We start from the raw sequence: 15,952 nt of genomic DNA, 5'->3' as shown, positions 1-15,952 counted from the left end.
AGTCACTTCCATGTTTAAGTTCAAATGGAGTTTTTGTTTGATAAATCAAATTGGAAATACACTTTACCCTTAAACAAAATGGGTTTGAACTATATGGATCCATTTAAATGCAGATTTTTTTCAACAATTAATACTACTATTAATTGTTCTACACTATCCATGGTTAACTAAATCCAGATAGGGAGAAACCATGTATACAGAGGGCCAACTAGAAGTTATACACGGATTTCTAACTGCACAGACAGTGAGTACCTCTAACTCCTGCATTGCTCAAGAATCAAGTGTAAAAACAAAAAAATGAGATTCAGAATAAGCATGATGTGATCAGAATTTCTCTTGAGGAAAAAAAATTCCTAAAAAAGTCACAGGAATATAACATACAACATGGTTTGCTGCTGTTCAGCCACTAAGGTGTGTCTGACTCTTTGCAATTGCATGGACTGAACACCCCAGGCTTCCCTGTCCTTCACTATCACCCAGAGTTTACTCAAACTCATGTCCATTGAGCTAATGATGCCATCCAACCATCTCACCCTCTCACCCCCTTTTATTCCTGCTCTCAATGTTTCCCAGCATCAGGGTCTTTTCCAATGAGTCAGCTCTTAGCATCAGTTGGCAAAAGCATTGTACCTTCAGCTTAAGCATCAGTCCTTCCAGTTGAATATTCAGGGTTGATTTCCTTCAGGACTGACTGATTTGATTGTGCTGTCCAAGGGACTCTCAAGAGTCTTCTCCAGCACCACAATTCAAAAGCATCAATTCTTTAGCACTCAGTCTTCTTTATGGGCCAACTCTCACATCCGTACATGACTACTAGAAAAACCATAGCTTTGACTATATGGACCTTTGTCAGCAAAGTGATATCTCTGCCTTTTAATATGCTGTCTGGGTAACATCAAGCAAAATGCTGGGCTGAAAGACTCATAAGCTAGAATCAAGATTGCCAGGATAAAAATCAACAATCTAAGCTATGCAAATGATACCACTCTAATGGCAGAAAGTGAAGAGGAACTAAAGAGCCTCTTGATCAGGATGAAAGAGGTGAGTAAAACAGCTGGCTTAAAACCCAACATTCAAAAAATTAAGATCACGACATGCAGTCCCATCACTTCCTGGCAAACAGATGGGGGAAAAGTGGAAACAGTGACAGATTTTATTTTCTTGGGTTATAAAATCACTGCAGACAGTGACTGAAGCCACAAAATTAAGACACTTTCTTCTTGGGAAAAAAGTTATGACAAACCTAAAGAGTGTTTTAAAAACTAGAGATATCACTTTGCCCACAAAGGCCCACAGAGTCAAAGCTATATTTTTCTTTTTTTTTCAATTTTTATTTATATTGGAGGCTAATTATTTTACAATATTATATTGGTTGGTTTTGCCATACATTGACATAAATCCGCCCTGGGTGTACATGAGTTCCTCCTCCCGAACCCCCCTCCCACCTCCCTCTGTGTCATCCCCACATACCAGCCCCGAGCAACCTATAACATGCATCGACCCTGAACTGGCGATTCGTTTCACATCTGATAATATATATGTTTCAATGCCATTCTCCCAAACCAACGCACCTTCACCCTCTCCCACAGGGTCCCAAAGACTGTTCTATACATCTGTGTCTCTTTTGGTGTCTCAGATACAGGGTTATCATTTGCATCTTTCTAAATTCCATATGTATGTGTGAGTATATTGTATTGGTGTTTTTCTTTCTGGCTTACTTCACTCTGTATAATAGGCTCTAGTTTCATCCACCTCATTAGAACTGGTTCAAATGCATTCTTTTTAATGGCTGAGTAATACTCCATTGTGTATATGTACCAAAGCTTTCTTATCCATTCCTCTGCAGATGGACATCTAGGTTGCTTCCATGTCCTGGCTATTATAAACAGTGCTGCAATGAACATTGGAGTACATGTGTCTCTTTCAATTCTGGTTTCCTCGGTGTGTATGCCCAGAAGTGCGATTGCTGGATCATATGGCAGTTTTATTTCCAGTTTTTTGAGGAATCTCCACACTGTTCTCCATAGTGGCTGTAGTAGTTTGCATTCCCACCAACAGTGTAAGAGGGTTCCTTCTCTCCACACCCTCTCCAGCATTTATTGCATGTAGACTTTTGGATAGCAGCCATTCTGACTGGTGTGGAATGGTATCTCATTGTGGTTTTGATTTGCATCTCTCTGATTATGAGGGATGTTGAGCATTTTTCATGTGTTAGTTAGCCATCTTTATGTCTCCTTTGGAGAAATGTCTGTTTAGTTCTTTGGCCCATTTTTTTACTGGGTCATTTATTTTTCTGGAATTGAGCTGCAGGAGCTGCTTGGATATTTTGGAGATTAATCCTTTATCAGTTGCTTCATTTGCTATTATTTTCTCCCATTCTGAAGGCTGTCTTTTCACCTTGCTTATAGTTTCCTTTGCTGTGCAGAAGCTTTTGATTTTAATTAGGTCCCATTTGTTTATTTTTGCTTTTATTTCCAATATTCTGGGAGGTGGGTCTTGGAGGATCCTGCTGTGATTTATGTCAGAGAGTGTTTTGCCTACGTTCTCCTCTAGAAGTTTTATAGTTTCTGGTCTTACATTTAGCTCTCTAATCCATTTTGAGTTTATTTTGGTGTATGGTGTTAGGAAGTGTTCTAGTTTCATTCTTTTACAAGTGGCTGACCAGTTTTCCCAGCACCACTTGTTAAAGAGACTGTCTTTTCTCCATTTTATATTCTTGTCTCCTTTGTCAAAGATAAGGTGTCCATAGATGCGTGGATTTATCTCTGGGCTTTCTATTTTGTTCCATTGATCTATATTTCTGTCTTTATGCCGGTACCATACTGTCTTGATGACTGTGGCTTTGTAGTAGAGCCTGAAGTCCGGCAGGTTAATTCCCCCAGTTCCATTTTTCTTCCTCAAGATTGCTTTGGCTATTCGAGGTTTTTTGTATTTCCATACAAATTGTGAGATTATTTGTTCTAGTTCTGTGAAAAATATCGTTGGTAGCTTGATAGGGATTGCATTGAATGTATAAATTACTTTGGGTAGTATACTCATTTTTACAATATTTATTCTTCCAATCCACGAACATGGTATAGTTCTCCATCTATTAGTGTCCTCTTTGATCACTTTCACTAGTGTTTTATAGTTTTCTATGTACAAGCCTTTGTTTCCTTAGGTAGATATATTCCTAAGTATTTAATTATTTTCATTGCAACAGTGAATGGAATAGTTCCCTTAATTTCTCTATTTTCTCATTATTAGTGTATAGGAATGCAAGGGATTTCTGTGTGTTGATTTTATATCCTGCCACTTTACTGTATTCATTGATTAGCTCTAGTAGTTTTCTGGTAGAGTCTTTAGGGTTTTCTGTGTAGAGGATCATGTCATCAGCGAACAGTGAAAGCTTTACTTCTTCTTTTCCAATTTGGATTCCTTTTATGTCTTTTTCTGCTGATTGCTGTAGCCAAAACTTTCAGAACTATGTTGAATAGTAGTGGTGAGAGTGGGCACCCTTGTCTTGTTCCTGACTTTAGAGGAAATGCTTTCAGTTTTTCACCATTGAGGATAATGTTTGCTGTAGGTTTGTCATATATAGCTTTTATTATGTTGAGGTATGCCCCTTCTATTCTCACTTTCTGGAGGGTTTTTATCATAAATGGATGTTGTATTTTGTGGAAGGCTTTCTCTGCATCTACTGAGATAATCATATGATTTTTATTTTTCATTTTGTTAATGTGGTGTATTACATTGATTGATTTGCGGATACTGAAGAATCCTTGCATTCCTGGGATAAAGCCCACTTGGTCATCTTCTTAATGTGTTGTTGGATTCTGATTGCTAGAATTTTGTTAAGGATTTTTGCATCTACGTTCATCAGTGATATTGGCCTGTAGTTTTCTTTTTTTGTGGGATCCTGACCAGGTTTGGGGATTAGTGTGATGGTGGCCTCATAGAATGAGTTTGGAAGTTTCCCTTCCTCAGCAATTTTCTAGAAGAGTTTGAATAGAATAGGTGTTAGCTCTTCTCTAAATTTTTGGTAGAATTCAGCTGTGAAGCCGTCTGGACCTGGGCTTTTGTTTGCTGGAAGATTTCTGATTACAGCCTCTAGTTCCATGCTTGTGATGGGTCTGTTCAGATTTTCTATTTCTTCCTAGTTCAGTTTTGGAAAGGTGTACTTTTCTAGGAATTTGTCCATTTCTTCCAGGTTATTCATTTTATTGCCATATAACTGCTGATAGTATTCTCTAATAATCCTTTGTATTTCTGTGTTGTCTGTTGTGATCTCTCCATTTTCATTTCTAATTTTATTGATTTGGTTCTTCTCCCTTTGTTTCTTGATGAGTCTGGCTAGTGGTTTGTCAATTTTATTTACCTTCTCAAAGAACCAGCTTTTGGCTTTGTTGATTTTTGCTATGGTCTCTTTTGTTTCTTTTGCATTTATCTCTGCCCTGATTTTTACGATTTCTTTCCTTCTACTAACCCTGGGGTTCTTCATTTCTTCCTTTTCTAGTTTTTTTAGATGTAGAGTTAGGTTATTTAGTTGACTTTTTTCTTGTTTCTTGAGGTGTGCCTGTATTGCTACGAACTTCCCCCTTAGCACTGCTTTTACAGTGTCCCAGAGGTTTTGGGTTGTTGTGTTTTCATTTTCATTTATTTCTATGCATATTTTGATTTCTCTTTTGATTTCTTCTATGATTTGTTCATTATTCAGCAGCGTGTTGTTCAGCCTCCATGTGTTGGCATTTTTAATGGTTTTTCTCCCGTAATGGAGATCTAATCTTACTGCATTGTGGTCAGAAAAGATGCAAAGCTATATTTTTCTAGTAGTCATGTACAGATGTGAGAGTTGGTCCATAAAGAAGGCTGAGTGCTGAAGAATTGATGCTTTCAAACTGTGGAGCTGGAGAAGACTCTTGAGAATCCCTTGGACAGCAAGGAGATCAAATCAGTCAATCCTAAAGGAAATGAGTCCTGAATATTCACTGGAAGGACTGATACTCAAGTTGAAGCTCCAATACTTGAGCCACTTGATGCAAAGAGCAGACTCATTGGAAAAGACCTCGATGCTGGGAAAGATTGAGGGCAGGAGGAGAAGAAGGAGACAAAGGATGAGACCATTGGATGGCATCACCAACTCAACAGACATGAGTTTAAGCAAACCCCAGTAGACACTAGGGAAGAACAGGTAAGACTGGCATGCTGCAGTCCACGGGGTCACAAAGAGTTGGACACAACTTTGTGAGAGAACAGCAACGCTACTACTTAAGAAGGTAAGGAGATAATGAATATAATGATTTGCTTATTTTTTAAAATGAAAGTATGAACTAAAACCTGGTGTTGGGGGAGATGGAAATAGGGAAAGAGTAATGGTAGAGTGGACAGGGATGGAAGCAAGATTTTTCTGTATATACCTTGTTTTTTGTAAATCAGACTTTAGACTATGCATATGTTTTATTTATTCATAAAAAATTTAAGCAATCCCTAGGAGTTAAAATGACACGACTGAGCAACTTCACTTTCATTTTTTACTTTCATGCACTGGAGAAGGAAATGATAATCCACTCCAGTGTTCTTGCCTGGAGAATCCCAGGGACGGGGGAGCCTGGTGGGCTGCAGTCTATGGGGTCACACAGAGTTGGACACGACTGATGCAACTTAGCAGCAGCAGCAGGAGTTAAAATAAAATGAATAATCAAACAGGGATTATTTTTATTTTAAAATTTGTGACTTGACATGTTTGGCTATAAATATTCCTAGCATATGAATATATCCTTGAGACAAAAAGAGCTACTAAAAAATATTAAACACACAATGTTTCTGACAACGCTGGTATAAGTACACTGACACTGTCTGTATACTTTTTATTATCATTTTTAAGTGGAGGATAATCACTTTATAATGTTGTGTTGGTTTCTGCCATACATCAATATGAATCAGGCATAGGTATACATTGTTCCCTTCCTTCTGAACCTCCCTCCCATCTCCCATCTATCCAATCCCTCTAGATTGTCACAGAGTACCAGGTTAAGCTCCCTGTGTTACACAGCAACTTCCCATTTGCTATCTATTTTACATATGGTAATATATATGTTTCAATACTACTCTCTCAATTCTTCCCACCCTGTACTTCCCCCACTGTGTCCACAAGTCTGTTCTCTGTGTCTGTGTCTCTACTGCTGCCCTGCAAACATCATCTCATCAGTACATCTTTCTATATTCCGTATATATCCATTAATATTCAATATTTGTTTTTCTCTTCCTGACTTACTTCACTGTGTATAACAGGCTCTAGGTTCATCTACCACACTAGAACTGCCTTAAATTTGTTCCTTTTTATGGCTGAGAAATAGTCCGCCATATATATGTACTACAACTTCTTTAGCCATTCATCTGCTGATGGACATCTAGGTTGCTTTGATGTCCTGGCTATTGTAAATAGTGTTGCTATGAACACTGGTACATACACTGGGTATATGTATGTACCCCACATGTATGGGGTACATATATCTTTTAGAATTGTGGTTTTCACAGGGTATGTCTAGTAGTGGGATGCTGGTCATATGACAGTTTTATTCCCAGTTTTTTAAGAGGTTTCCATACTCTCCATAGTAGCTGTATCAATTTACATTTCTACCAACTGTGCAAAAGAGTTCCCTTTTCTCCACATTGTCTCCAGCATTCACAGTTTGTAGATTCTTTGATGATGGCCATTCCGACTGGTGTGAGGTGATATCTCACTGCAGTTTTAATTTGCATTTCTCTAAAAATAAGCAATGTTGAGCATTTTTTCATGTGTCTATTTGCCATCTGTATATCTTCTTTGGAGAATGTCTATTTAGGTCTTCTTCCCATTTTTTGATTGGGTTGGTTTGATTTGTTTTTCTGGTATTGAGCTGCATGAACTGCTTGTATACTTCAGAGATTAATCCTTTATGAGACTCTATATATTAATACATATTAGTTTGATAAAGTAAATGAGTAATTATGATGAGAACAAGGATTCTGGGTTTAGGGGATATTGATTAGGATCAATTTGGTTAAATAAAAATAATGTAGTCTTGAATTTGAACTGGAAATATCCGTGTCTTCTAATAATGCATTAGTCTTAAAATAATATATGTATTCCCTGGTTCTCTTTTGTGGACATAACGACCAACTCAATAGCAGAGATTATCCCTTTTGCTTATAGTCCTGGAATACCATTTCCCAGGGTAGGGCAGGAAATGTACAAGATGAACCTGGAGCATCTAGTCACACCAGATAGCAGAAAATTCCCAAGCACTACTAGAGTCAGGTCAAAAACACTCATGGCAAACTCAAGAGGCTCCCACTAGCCAAGGCTGAAAGAACTCTGTGTACCTGAAACATTCTGAATTATTATTTTAGTATTATTTGAACTTACAGATTTAAATGAAACACATCAAATAAATTTGAATCTGTAACTTCAAATAATACTAACCCCCCCCCAAAAAAAAGAAACCTAAAATATCTCACTGGTCATGTTTGGAAGATGCTAGGAAACAAGCTTATTGCCTCAGTCATGACAAATAAAGGGAAATACTCAAACTGTTCCTCAGAGGAACCTAATAAATTGATGAGAAAACACTTCTCTTCATGGAAATACTTCTACTCATAAATGAAGAAAGAATGACAGAATAAAAATATCATCACCATCAGCACTAAGATCATAAGATGAGAGACAACCAGACATTTGTTCCTCCTGGTAGGAACACACAACACCACCTATGAAGTATTCTTGCCAAAAAAATCACAAAGGAATCTTACCAAAATATCTAGATGTACCTACCAATTTATAGAAAATACTGAGAAATTTCATTCCAAGGTGTTATAATCCTTCAGCACAGTAATGGTAAGCTCACTAACATTAGACAGTGAGCTAACTCAAATTTCTGACATAGAAATGCTTGGATACCAACTTTTCAATCCCTCTGATAATCCAGTTTTAGAAGTAGAAATCCACAGTATTACACCTGAAATTCTTATTTGCTAACTTCAAATGAGTCTATCCAACTAAAAGCAATTCCTTTACTCAATTTTTCCTTACTAGACTTACTAGACTTCTCCAAACTGAAATTCTTCATTTCTTAACAACTCTATCTAACTAAGAAGATAAAGCCACTGGACTTAAGTTTTGACATCCCTTCTTTCTACCTCAAGACACATCTCTATACCAGCATTATCTAAGGTGGAAATAAGAACATATTTTGAGATGAATGAATATGAACATATACCAAAACTTATTAATGTAGCTAAAGCAGCAGTTAGAGGGAAATTTATAGCTATCAATCTCTATAACAAAAAGCAGGAAAGATAATCTAATAACCTAAATTTCCACCTCAAGACTCTGGGAAAAGAACAGCAAGCTAAACTCAAAGAAAGTAGAAAAGAATAAATTATAAGGATTAAAGCAAAAACTAGTGAAAGAGCAAACAGAAAAACAAGAGAGAGAAAAATCATAAATTGGTTCATTGAAAAAATGAACAAAATTGACAAATTTTTACTTGAAATAACAAAAGGGGAAAAAAGAGAAAGAAAGAGAAGATGATAATTACTAAAATCAAAAACAAACAGGGTCATTATCACTGACCTACAAAAAGATAACAAAATATTATGAACTGCATGCCAACTAATTAAATGAAATGGACAACTTCTAAGAAAGATGCAAACTCGCATATTAACTCAAAAAGAAATAGAAATACAAGTAGACCTATAACAATTAAGAGATTGAACTGGTAATTTTAAAACTACCCACAAAATAACCTCAGGCGAAGATGGCTTCACTACTATATTCTAACATTTAAAAAACACCAACCTTCATAAATTCTTCCAAAAAACAGAAGAAGAGGGAGCCCTTCCCAACTCATTCCACGAGGCCAGCATAACACTGATTCCAAATCCAGACAAAGATACCAAAAGAAAAAAAATTACAGATCAATATCTCCTATAAATACAGACACAAAAATAGTTATAAAAAATACCATCTAACTGAATCTATAAATATATAAAAAGGATCATATTCCATGATCAAGTAGGATTTACACCAGGAATTCAACGTTGATTTAACATCTGAAAATCAACAAATACACCATACTAAAAGAACAAAAACCATATGATCATCTCAAGAGAGGCAAAAAAGCATCTGACACTCCTTCATGATTGAAACACTTAACAAACCAGGAATAAACAGGAATGCACTCAATCTGATAAAAGACAGCTATGAAAAACCCACAGCTAACACTAGATTTAATGGTGGAAGGAATGCTTCCCTACCTAAGATTAAGAACAAGACAAGTTGTACCATACCTATTCACCATTGCACTGAAGGTTCTAGCCAAGGCAACTAGGCAAGAAAAGTAAAATAAAAAGCACCCAAGTAAGAAAGGCAAAACTCTATCTGCAGATGAGATGACCCTGTATTCAGAAAATCCAAAGAAATTCTCCGAAACTATCAAAACTAATAAAGAACTTTGGCAAGGTTGCAAGAAACAAGATAAATATACCAAAAAAAAAAAAAAGTATTTCTAAACACAGGCAATAAACAACTTGAAAACAGAATTAAGAAAACAATACCATTTACAACAGCATTAGAAAGGATAAAATATTTTAGGAAGATTTTAACAAAAGAAATGTACTCGAAAACTACAAAACATTTTTTTAAAAAATTAAAGATACCCTAAATACAAGGAAAAAGAAAGACATTCTATGTTCAGGGATTGAAGTACTCTCAAAGTGACAATACATCCCAAAGTGATCTAAAGATTTCGCACAATGCTTATCACAATTCCAGCTGTCTTCTTTCCTTAAACTGACAAGTCAGTCCTGAAATTCATATGGAAATTCAAGGGTCCAGATTAGCTAAAAGAATCTTACACAGAAAAACTGGAGGACTTAAACTTTCTAATTTCAAAAACGTACTACAAAGCTACAGTAATAGGGCAATCCTGGATTAAGGACAAAATAATTCATCAAAACTGAATGAAAGTCCACAAATACATCCTCACATTTATAGTGAATATATCTGACAAGTGTGTCAGGACATTTTAACGAGGAAAGAATAGTTTTTCAACAAACAGTGCTCCTAGACACCTTGACATCTACATGCAAAATGATGATTTTGTACCCTTTCCTCACACCATCTACAAAAACTAACTCAAAATGAATTAAAGACTTAAATATTAGCGTTAAGACCATAAATCTCTTAGAAGAAAATGGAAATTTTTTGTAAACTTGAATTTAGCAATGATTTCTTAAATATGATGACAACCACAACAACAAAAGAAAAAATAAATTAGACATCATCAAATTAACTTTCCTGTGCTTCAAAGGACATCACCAAGAAAGTGTAACACAAAAACTGGGAGGAAATTTTTACAAAGTACGTATCTGATAAGGAACTTGAGTTTAGAATATATACAAAGAATCCCTACAACTCAAAAATAAACCAATTAAAAATAGGCCAAAAAATCCGAATAAACATTCTTCAAAAAAATACCAACAGCCACATGAAAAGATGCTATCATAAGCCATCTGGAAAAATGAAAACCAAAACCATGAAATATCGCTACTAGGTTGGCTATAACAAAAAGACCAACCAAGTGTTAGTGAGGATACGGAGAAATCAGAACTCTCATTCACTACTGGTAGGAACAGGAAATGGTGCAGCTGCTTTGGAAAAGTTTGGCAGTTCCTCAAATGGTTAAACACAGAATTACCACTCCTATATATATACATATATAAATATATATACCAAGAGAAATGAAGACATGTCCACACAAAAATCAGCATGCAAATATTCATGTCAACATTGTTCACAATAGCCAAAATGCAGAAATAAGAAAAATGTCCATCAATTGACGAATAGCTAAAATAAATGTGATGTAATCATATGATGAAATATTTATCAATTAAAAGAAATACAGTACTGATATATGCTATAACATGAAGGTATCTTTTAAAATATTATGTCCTAAGTAACAGAAGTCATTCAAAGAACCACATATGATTTCATTTATATAAAATGTCTAAAATAGGCAAATCTGTAGAGAAAGAAAGTAGAATAATGGTTGCCTAGGGTTGAGAGTTTTTTAGATGAAATGAGAAATAACTACTAAAGGACACAGAGTTTACTCAGGGGTACTGATGAAATATTCTGAAAACTGACTGTGATAATAGTTGCACAATTTGGTGACTATATTAAAAACCAGTGAGGCATAAACTCTAAATGACTGACTGGATGGTATATAAATTACATCTCAATAAAGCTGTTATGCAAAAATACATGGAGTAAATATTACAGAATTGAAAAAAAAAACTCTATACTTGAACACTTTTCTCAGTAACTGAATATCATACCACAGTTGTATCAAAAACTGAATTAATCTTGTTAAAAATATATAATATTTTTATATCAATAGAGAAAAACTTTTTTCCTTTTCGCACTTTCATTTCTGATTGAAAAAGATATCTGGGAATATTTCAATAGCATACACAAAAACAAAGGAAAAAAGCAAATCTCTGGGAATCAAACTGAGTAGGATTTATACATTTATCTCCTTCATGATTTACTTGTTAGTCTCTTAAGTTATTACATATTTTTGTGTATCCAGAATGTAAGGAACAATTTCCAAATTGCATAGGTACTTTTGTTATAAGATTTGTACCAGTAAATACAAACTATAGGCTATCTTTATAATTTTTCATCATAATATAAATAAAACGTCAAGTAAGCATTGTAAATTTTAAACATCAAGTAGGATGTTTTCTACACATATATTACCTGATCAATTCCCCTTCCTTTGCACTGAAGAATGATGACTTCAAGAAGTTTGGCTGCATGACATTCGGCATCTTCTCCTGCATCTCCACATAGTACCTGCAGTAATTAAAATTTCACTCAGCAGTGAACAGCATCGTAAAACTTTAATCAAGTTTACATAAAGCAAATATCACGTAAAAAACAGCCATTAGAATCATGGTGTTTGCATCATGAGTTTACCTTGCCAACCCAAAAAAAGGAAGTTCAAAATAAAGTCCATCTGTCTTTTTTATCCACTCGAATTCCTTATATGAGTAATAATTCACTTTATTTAACTCTGGATTAAAAAGTAGGCTGTTATATGTCTAGACAAATACAGTTTCCCTTTAAGTAAGGCACCAAAAACAATAAAATGATACAATGAAATTAAAAAAAAAAAACCTTCTTAAACAATGAAACAAATCCCGTATTTTTTGTATTTTTCTGTTCTTTTTGAATTCCTATCTATATCCACCCAGTTTTTCATAACAAAACCATAAATATAATATTACATATCATTTAATTTCTTCACATGGACTTTATAACTTGAAATACTTTCCAAAGATTAATTAAACCATTTAGGACTAAGCAGTATTACAGAAGATGAATATAACAAAGCTTACCAGACTGTTCCCCTAATGACAATTCTGTATTTTCACTGAATGAACAATTATAGAAAGCACATGTTCATACAAAGAATATGACAGCCTTATAATAAGGTTCACAGAAAAGAGATTTATAGAGAACAGGCATATTTATACTAGAAATTAAGAAATATGAAAAAATTAATGAGTTCAAACACAAGACATAAGAAAAGAACAGACTTAACTCAAAGAACAAAGGTAAGACAGAAATTAGGAATACCAGACAAAAAGAGGTAAAAAAGAGAAATCAAAACTAGATTCATTTTTTAAAGACTTTAATAATTTGACAGCTTCTATCAAATGTATTTTTTCAAAATTATTTTAAAAAGCAAAGCAAAATTTTAAAAAATGTTAGGAATGAAAGATACAAATACCTATAAAGGAAAGATTAAAAATGAAAATACTATGAAGAATATTATATTCTTTATATTCTTTTAAATTCAGATGAAGTAGATAATTTCCTGGACAAATATGATTTAAGAAAGCTGAATTTAAAGTCTTTCCAGATAAAGATGACAGATATGAACATCCCCATTCAATTTTATCCCTTCCCAAAGGTCATTAAAATAAAGATAAAAATATTTTAGAGGCATACATCCACAAAGACAGAAAAAAGGAAAAAGAGACAGCTATAAAATTGTGGAAAATGGAAAACAGATGGGTCAGGGAGCTGAACTGTAAACAGGTAGCTAGCAAAACCAAGAATCAACCCTATTTACATAAACAAAATTTCACCTCTAGCGCAGTGTTTCTAGATCTAGATTCTAAGTATGAATGGACTCTGGGACCAGAATGCCTAGGTCTAAATCCTAGCTCTGCCATTTATGAGCTGTGTTTTTAGAAAAGCTATTTCACCTCTATGCCTTACTGTTCCCATCTGTAAAAAGGAATATAATAATATATTTATGTCATAGGATTATATGGTACAGAAAGAAAAAAAAAAATCAGTCCTTTTATCTCAAATTGCATTTACTTGGTTTCTTTGCTGGTTTGAGGTTTTGTTTCTCTTCCTTCCACAAAAGCAAGAGGAGCAAAATATAGTGCAGTAGTTTAAAAATGGGCTCTGGAACTAGATTTGTTGTTTAGTCACCCAGTTGTGTCCAACTCTTTGCGACCCCATGGACTACAACACGCCAGGCTTCCCCATCCTTCACTGTCTTCCAGAGTTTGCCCAAATTCATGTCAACTGAGTCTGTGATGCCATCCAACCATCTCATATCTGTTGTCCCCTTCTTCTCCTGCCCTCAATCTTTCCCAGCATCAGGGTCTTTCTCAATGAGTCGACTATTCACATCAGCTGGCCGGCTGCAGTATCAATACTTCCAATGAATATTCAGGGTTAATTTCCTTTAGGATGGACTGGTTTGATCTCCTTGCTGTCCAAGGGACTCTCAAGAGTCTTTTCCAGCATTACAATTCAAAAACATCAATTCTTCAGCACTCAGCCTTCTTTATGGTCCAACTCTCACATCCATACATGACTACTGGAAAAACCATAGCTTTGACTAGACAGACATCTGTCAGCAAAAATGATGTCTCTGCTTTTAAATACACTGTCTAGGTTTGTCACAGCTTTTCTTCCAAGGAGCAAGCATCTTTTAATTTCACGGCTTCAGTCACTGTCCCCAGTGATTTTGGAGCACAAGAAAATAAAAACTGCCAGTGTTTTCGTTTTCCCCTCATCTATTTGCCAGGAAGTGATGGGACCAGATGCCATGATCTTGGTTTTTGAATGCTGAGTTTTAAGCCAGCTTTTTCACTCTTCTCTTTCACCTTCATTAAGAGGCTCTTTAGTTCCTCTTCTCTTATATGACCTAGGTCACTTTTCTAAACCTCAAGCACAATGCAAAATGCCTCTCTCCTCTTTGACAAAAAGGTGATATAATGCTGAAAAGATTAAAACAATTAATGTATACAAATGCTTAGGAAATATCTGATATACAGTAAGAGTGCACTAATAAGATAATAAGAAATAAATTTTATCTACTTGCTAAGAAGGACATCATTGTGAACATCACTGTTACTCTATCTGCTATAATACAGAGCAGCTGTGAGTTAATTGTCTACTGGTTGCTTTCTCTGCCCCTTTTCCTCACTAGCAGCTATCTCTATAACAGGAAAAACCTGAGGACAGCCAGGTGATTATGACCTAACAAGTTGAGTTCCTACAGAACTATATGAGTCTTCAAAAATCGTGATTCTACTCCTGCAGTTTATATGTGATGAAACTTAGTGACCTCCCCAAATCTCCCAGGCTCTTTAAAACTGAACTGAGACCTAAATTAGATAAACTGATTATAAGTTCAGCACTCTTAACAGAGCCTGGTACGCACCTCTTCTAGGAAGGAAAATGGGCTATACACTAGCAATCTTACTCCCAACTCCAAAGCCAAACTTAGGTTTCTGGCTATTTGAGCTTTCTAAAATCTGCCATCTCTATGTAATACAGTTTTATATTTAGGAATATACACATATTCACCTAAAAGAGGAGGAAAGCATTAGTTATGAATCACTCCTAGATATAACCAAGAGGGGGCATTTGGGACAAAGATAACACAGTAGACAATCATGCTTGTGCATAAATACAACAGTAGTCATTATGTGGCTTACAAACTATCCTCTATTGAGTTAAATAAAGCTATCTTTCCAACTATTCCAATTTTTTTTGTCTCATTTATGTTCAAATTACCTATACCTAGTGTTTTCCAATATATACATTCAATTAAAAGAAAAATCACTAATTGACAAACTGTGATATTTTTCCTAGCACTCTTCTTTAATCAAGTAGTAAGTCTATATTTTTAAAAGAAAAAACACATGGAAAATTATTTACCTAAGCATTGTGAAGTACACAGCTATAGAAGTAGCAAACATTAAGTATAACACACAATATGAAATTTTCAGAATTCCAAACTCCATTTGAAAACACAAAATGACAAATATATGTTCATAAGAGCAATATACAACTAAATATATAAGAAATAAACTGAGAGAGTACCTGAAGTAAAATACAACACTAGTCAGTAAACATTAGTAAGAATCACTACGACAAATGATTAGGACGTGCTTACCTTTCTACACATTGTAAAAAGTATTTCTAAATGTTTTGGATTTGACAGTAAAGTATTTGTATCTATTGTCACATAATTATGCAGAAGAGGCATCATGTCTGGAAAAAAATTCAAACTCTCAATGAGATTTGAGTAACAGAAGTAGAAGCAAATTATTACCACTGAAAGTACATTTCTATAGTACCCACACATTACATCTTCCCTTGCAATCACAAAACGCTAGAAACTAAAATGATACACCTGCCCTATTTATTGATGAGGGAAATGTGGATCAGAAAGGTTAAAGTTCTCATCATTTACTGTAGTGATTGTTATGAATTTTCTTCTTTTTCCCCATAGCACTCATTACCATCTGACACATTCTATTTGCTTATTTGTCTGTGTGCTTCCTAGCCTCTCCCACCCCACACTAGAATGGAAGTGTCAAAAGGGCAAGG

General features: G+C 35.0%; 1 protein-coding gene across 3 annotated transcripts in view; it reads right to left on the bottom strand.

Annotated features, from left to right (window-relative positions):
• IPO8 (importin 8) overlaps positions 1 to 15,952 on the bottom strand; it is a 79,646-nt gene that overhangs the window by 13,990 nt on the left and 49,704 nt on the right. For all 3 annotated transcript variants that reach the window (XM_055394443.2, XM_055394442.2, XM_055394441.2), the window contains 2 exons: positions 15,516 to 15,613; positions 11,783 to 11,878 (listed from right to left, as the gene is read on the bottom strand). In XM_055394443.2, coding sequence (XP_055250418.2) covers positions 11,783 to 11,878; positions 15,516 to 15,613 — 194 coding nt within the window. The remainder of the gene's footprint in view (positions 1 to 11,782; positions 11,879 to 15,515; positions 15,614 to 15,952) is intronic.

Source organism: Moschus berezovskii, chromosome 6 (assembly GCF_049115385.1).
Source record: "Moschus berezovskii isolate FMDL1 chromosome 6, NW_MosBer_1.0, whole genome shotgun sequence".
Taxonomy (NCBI): domain Eukaryota; kingdom Metazoa; phylum Chordata; class Mammalia; order Artiodactyla; family Moschidae; genus Moschus; species Moschus berezovskii.
This window is presented reverse-complemented; position numbering and strand designations above follow the sequence as displayed.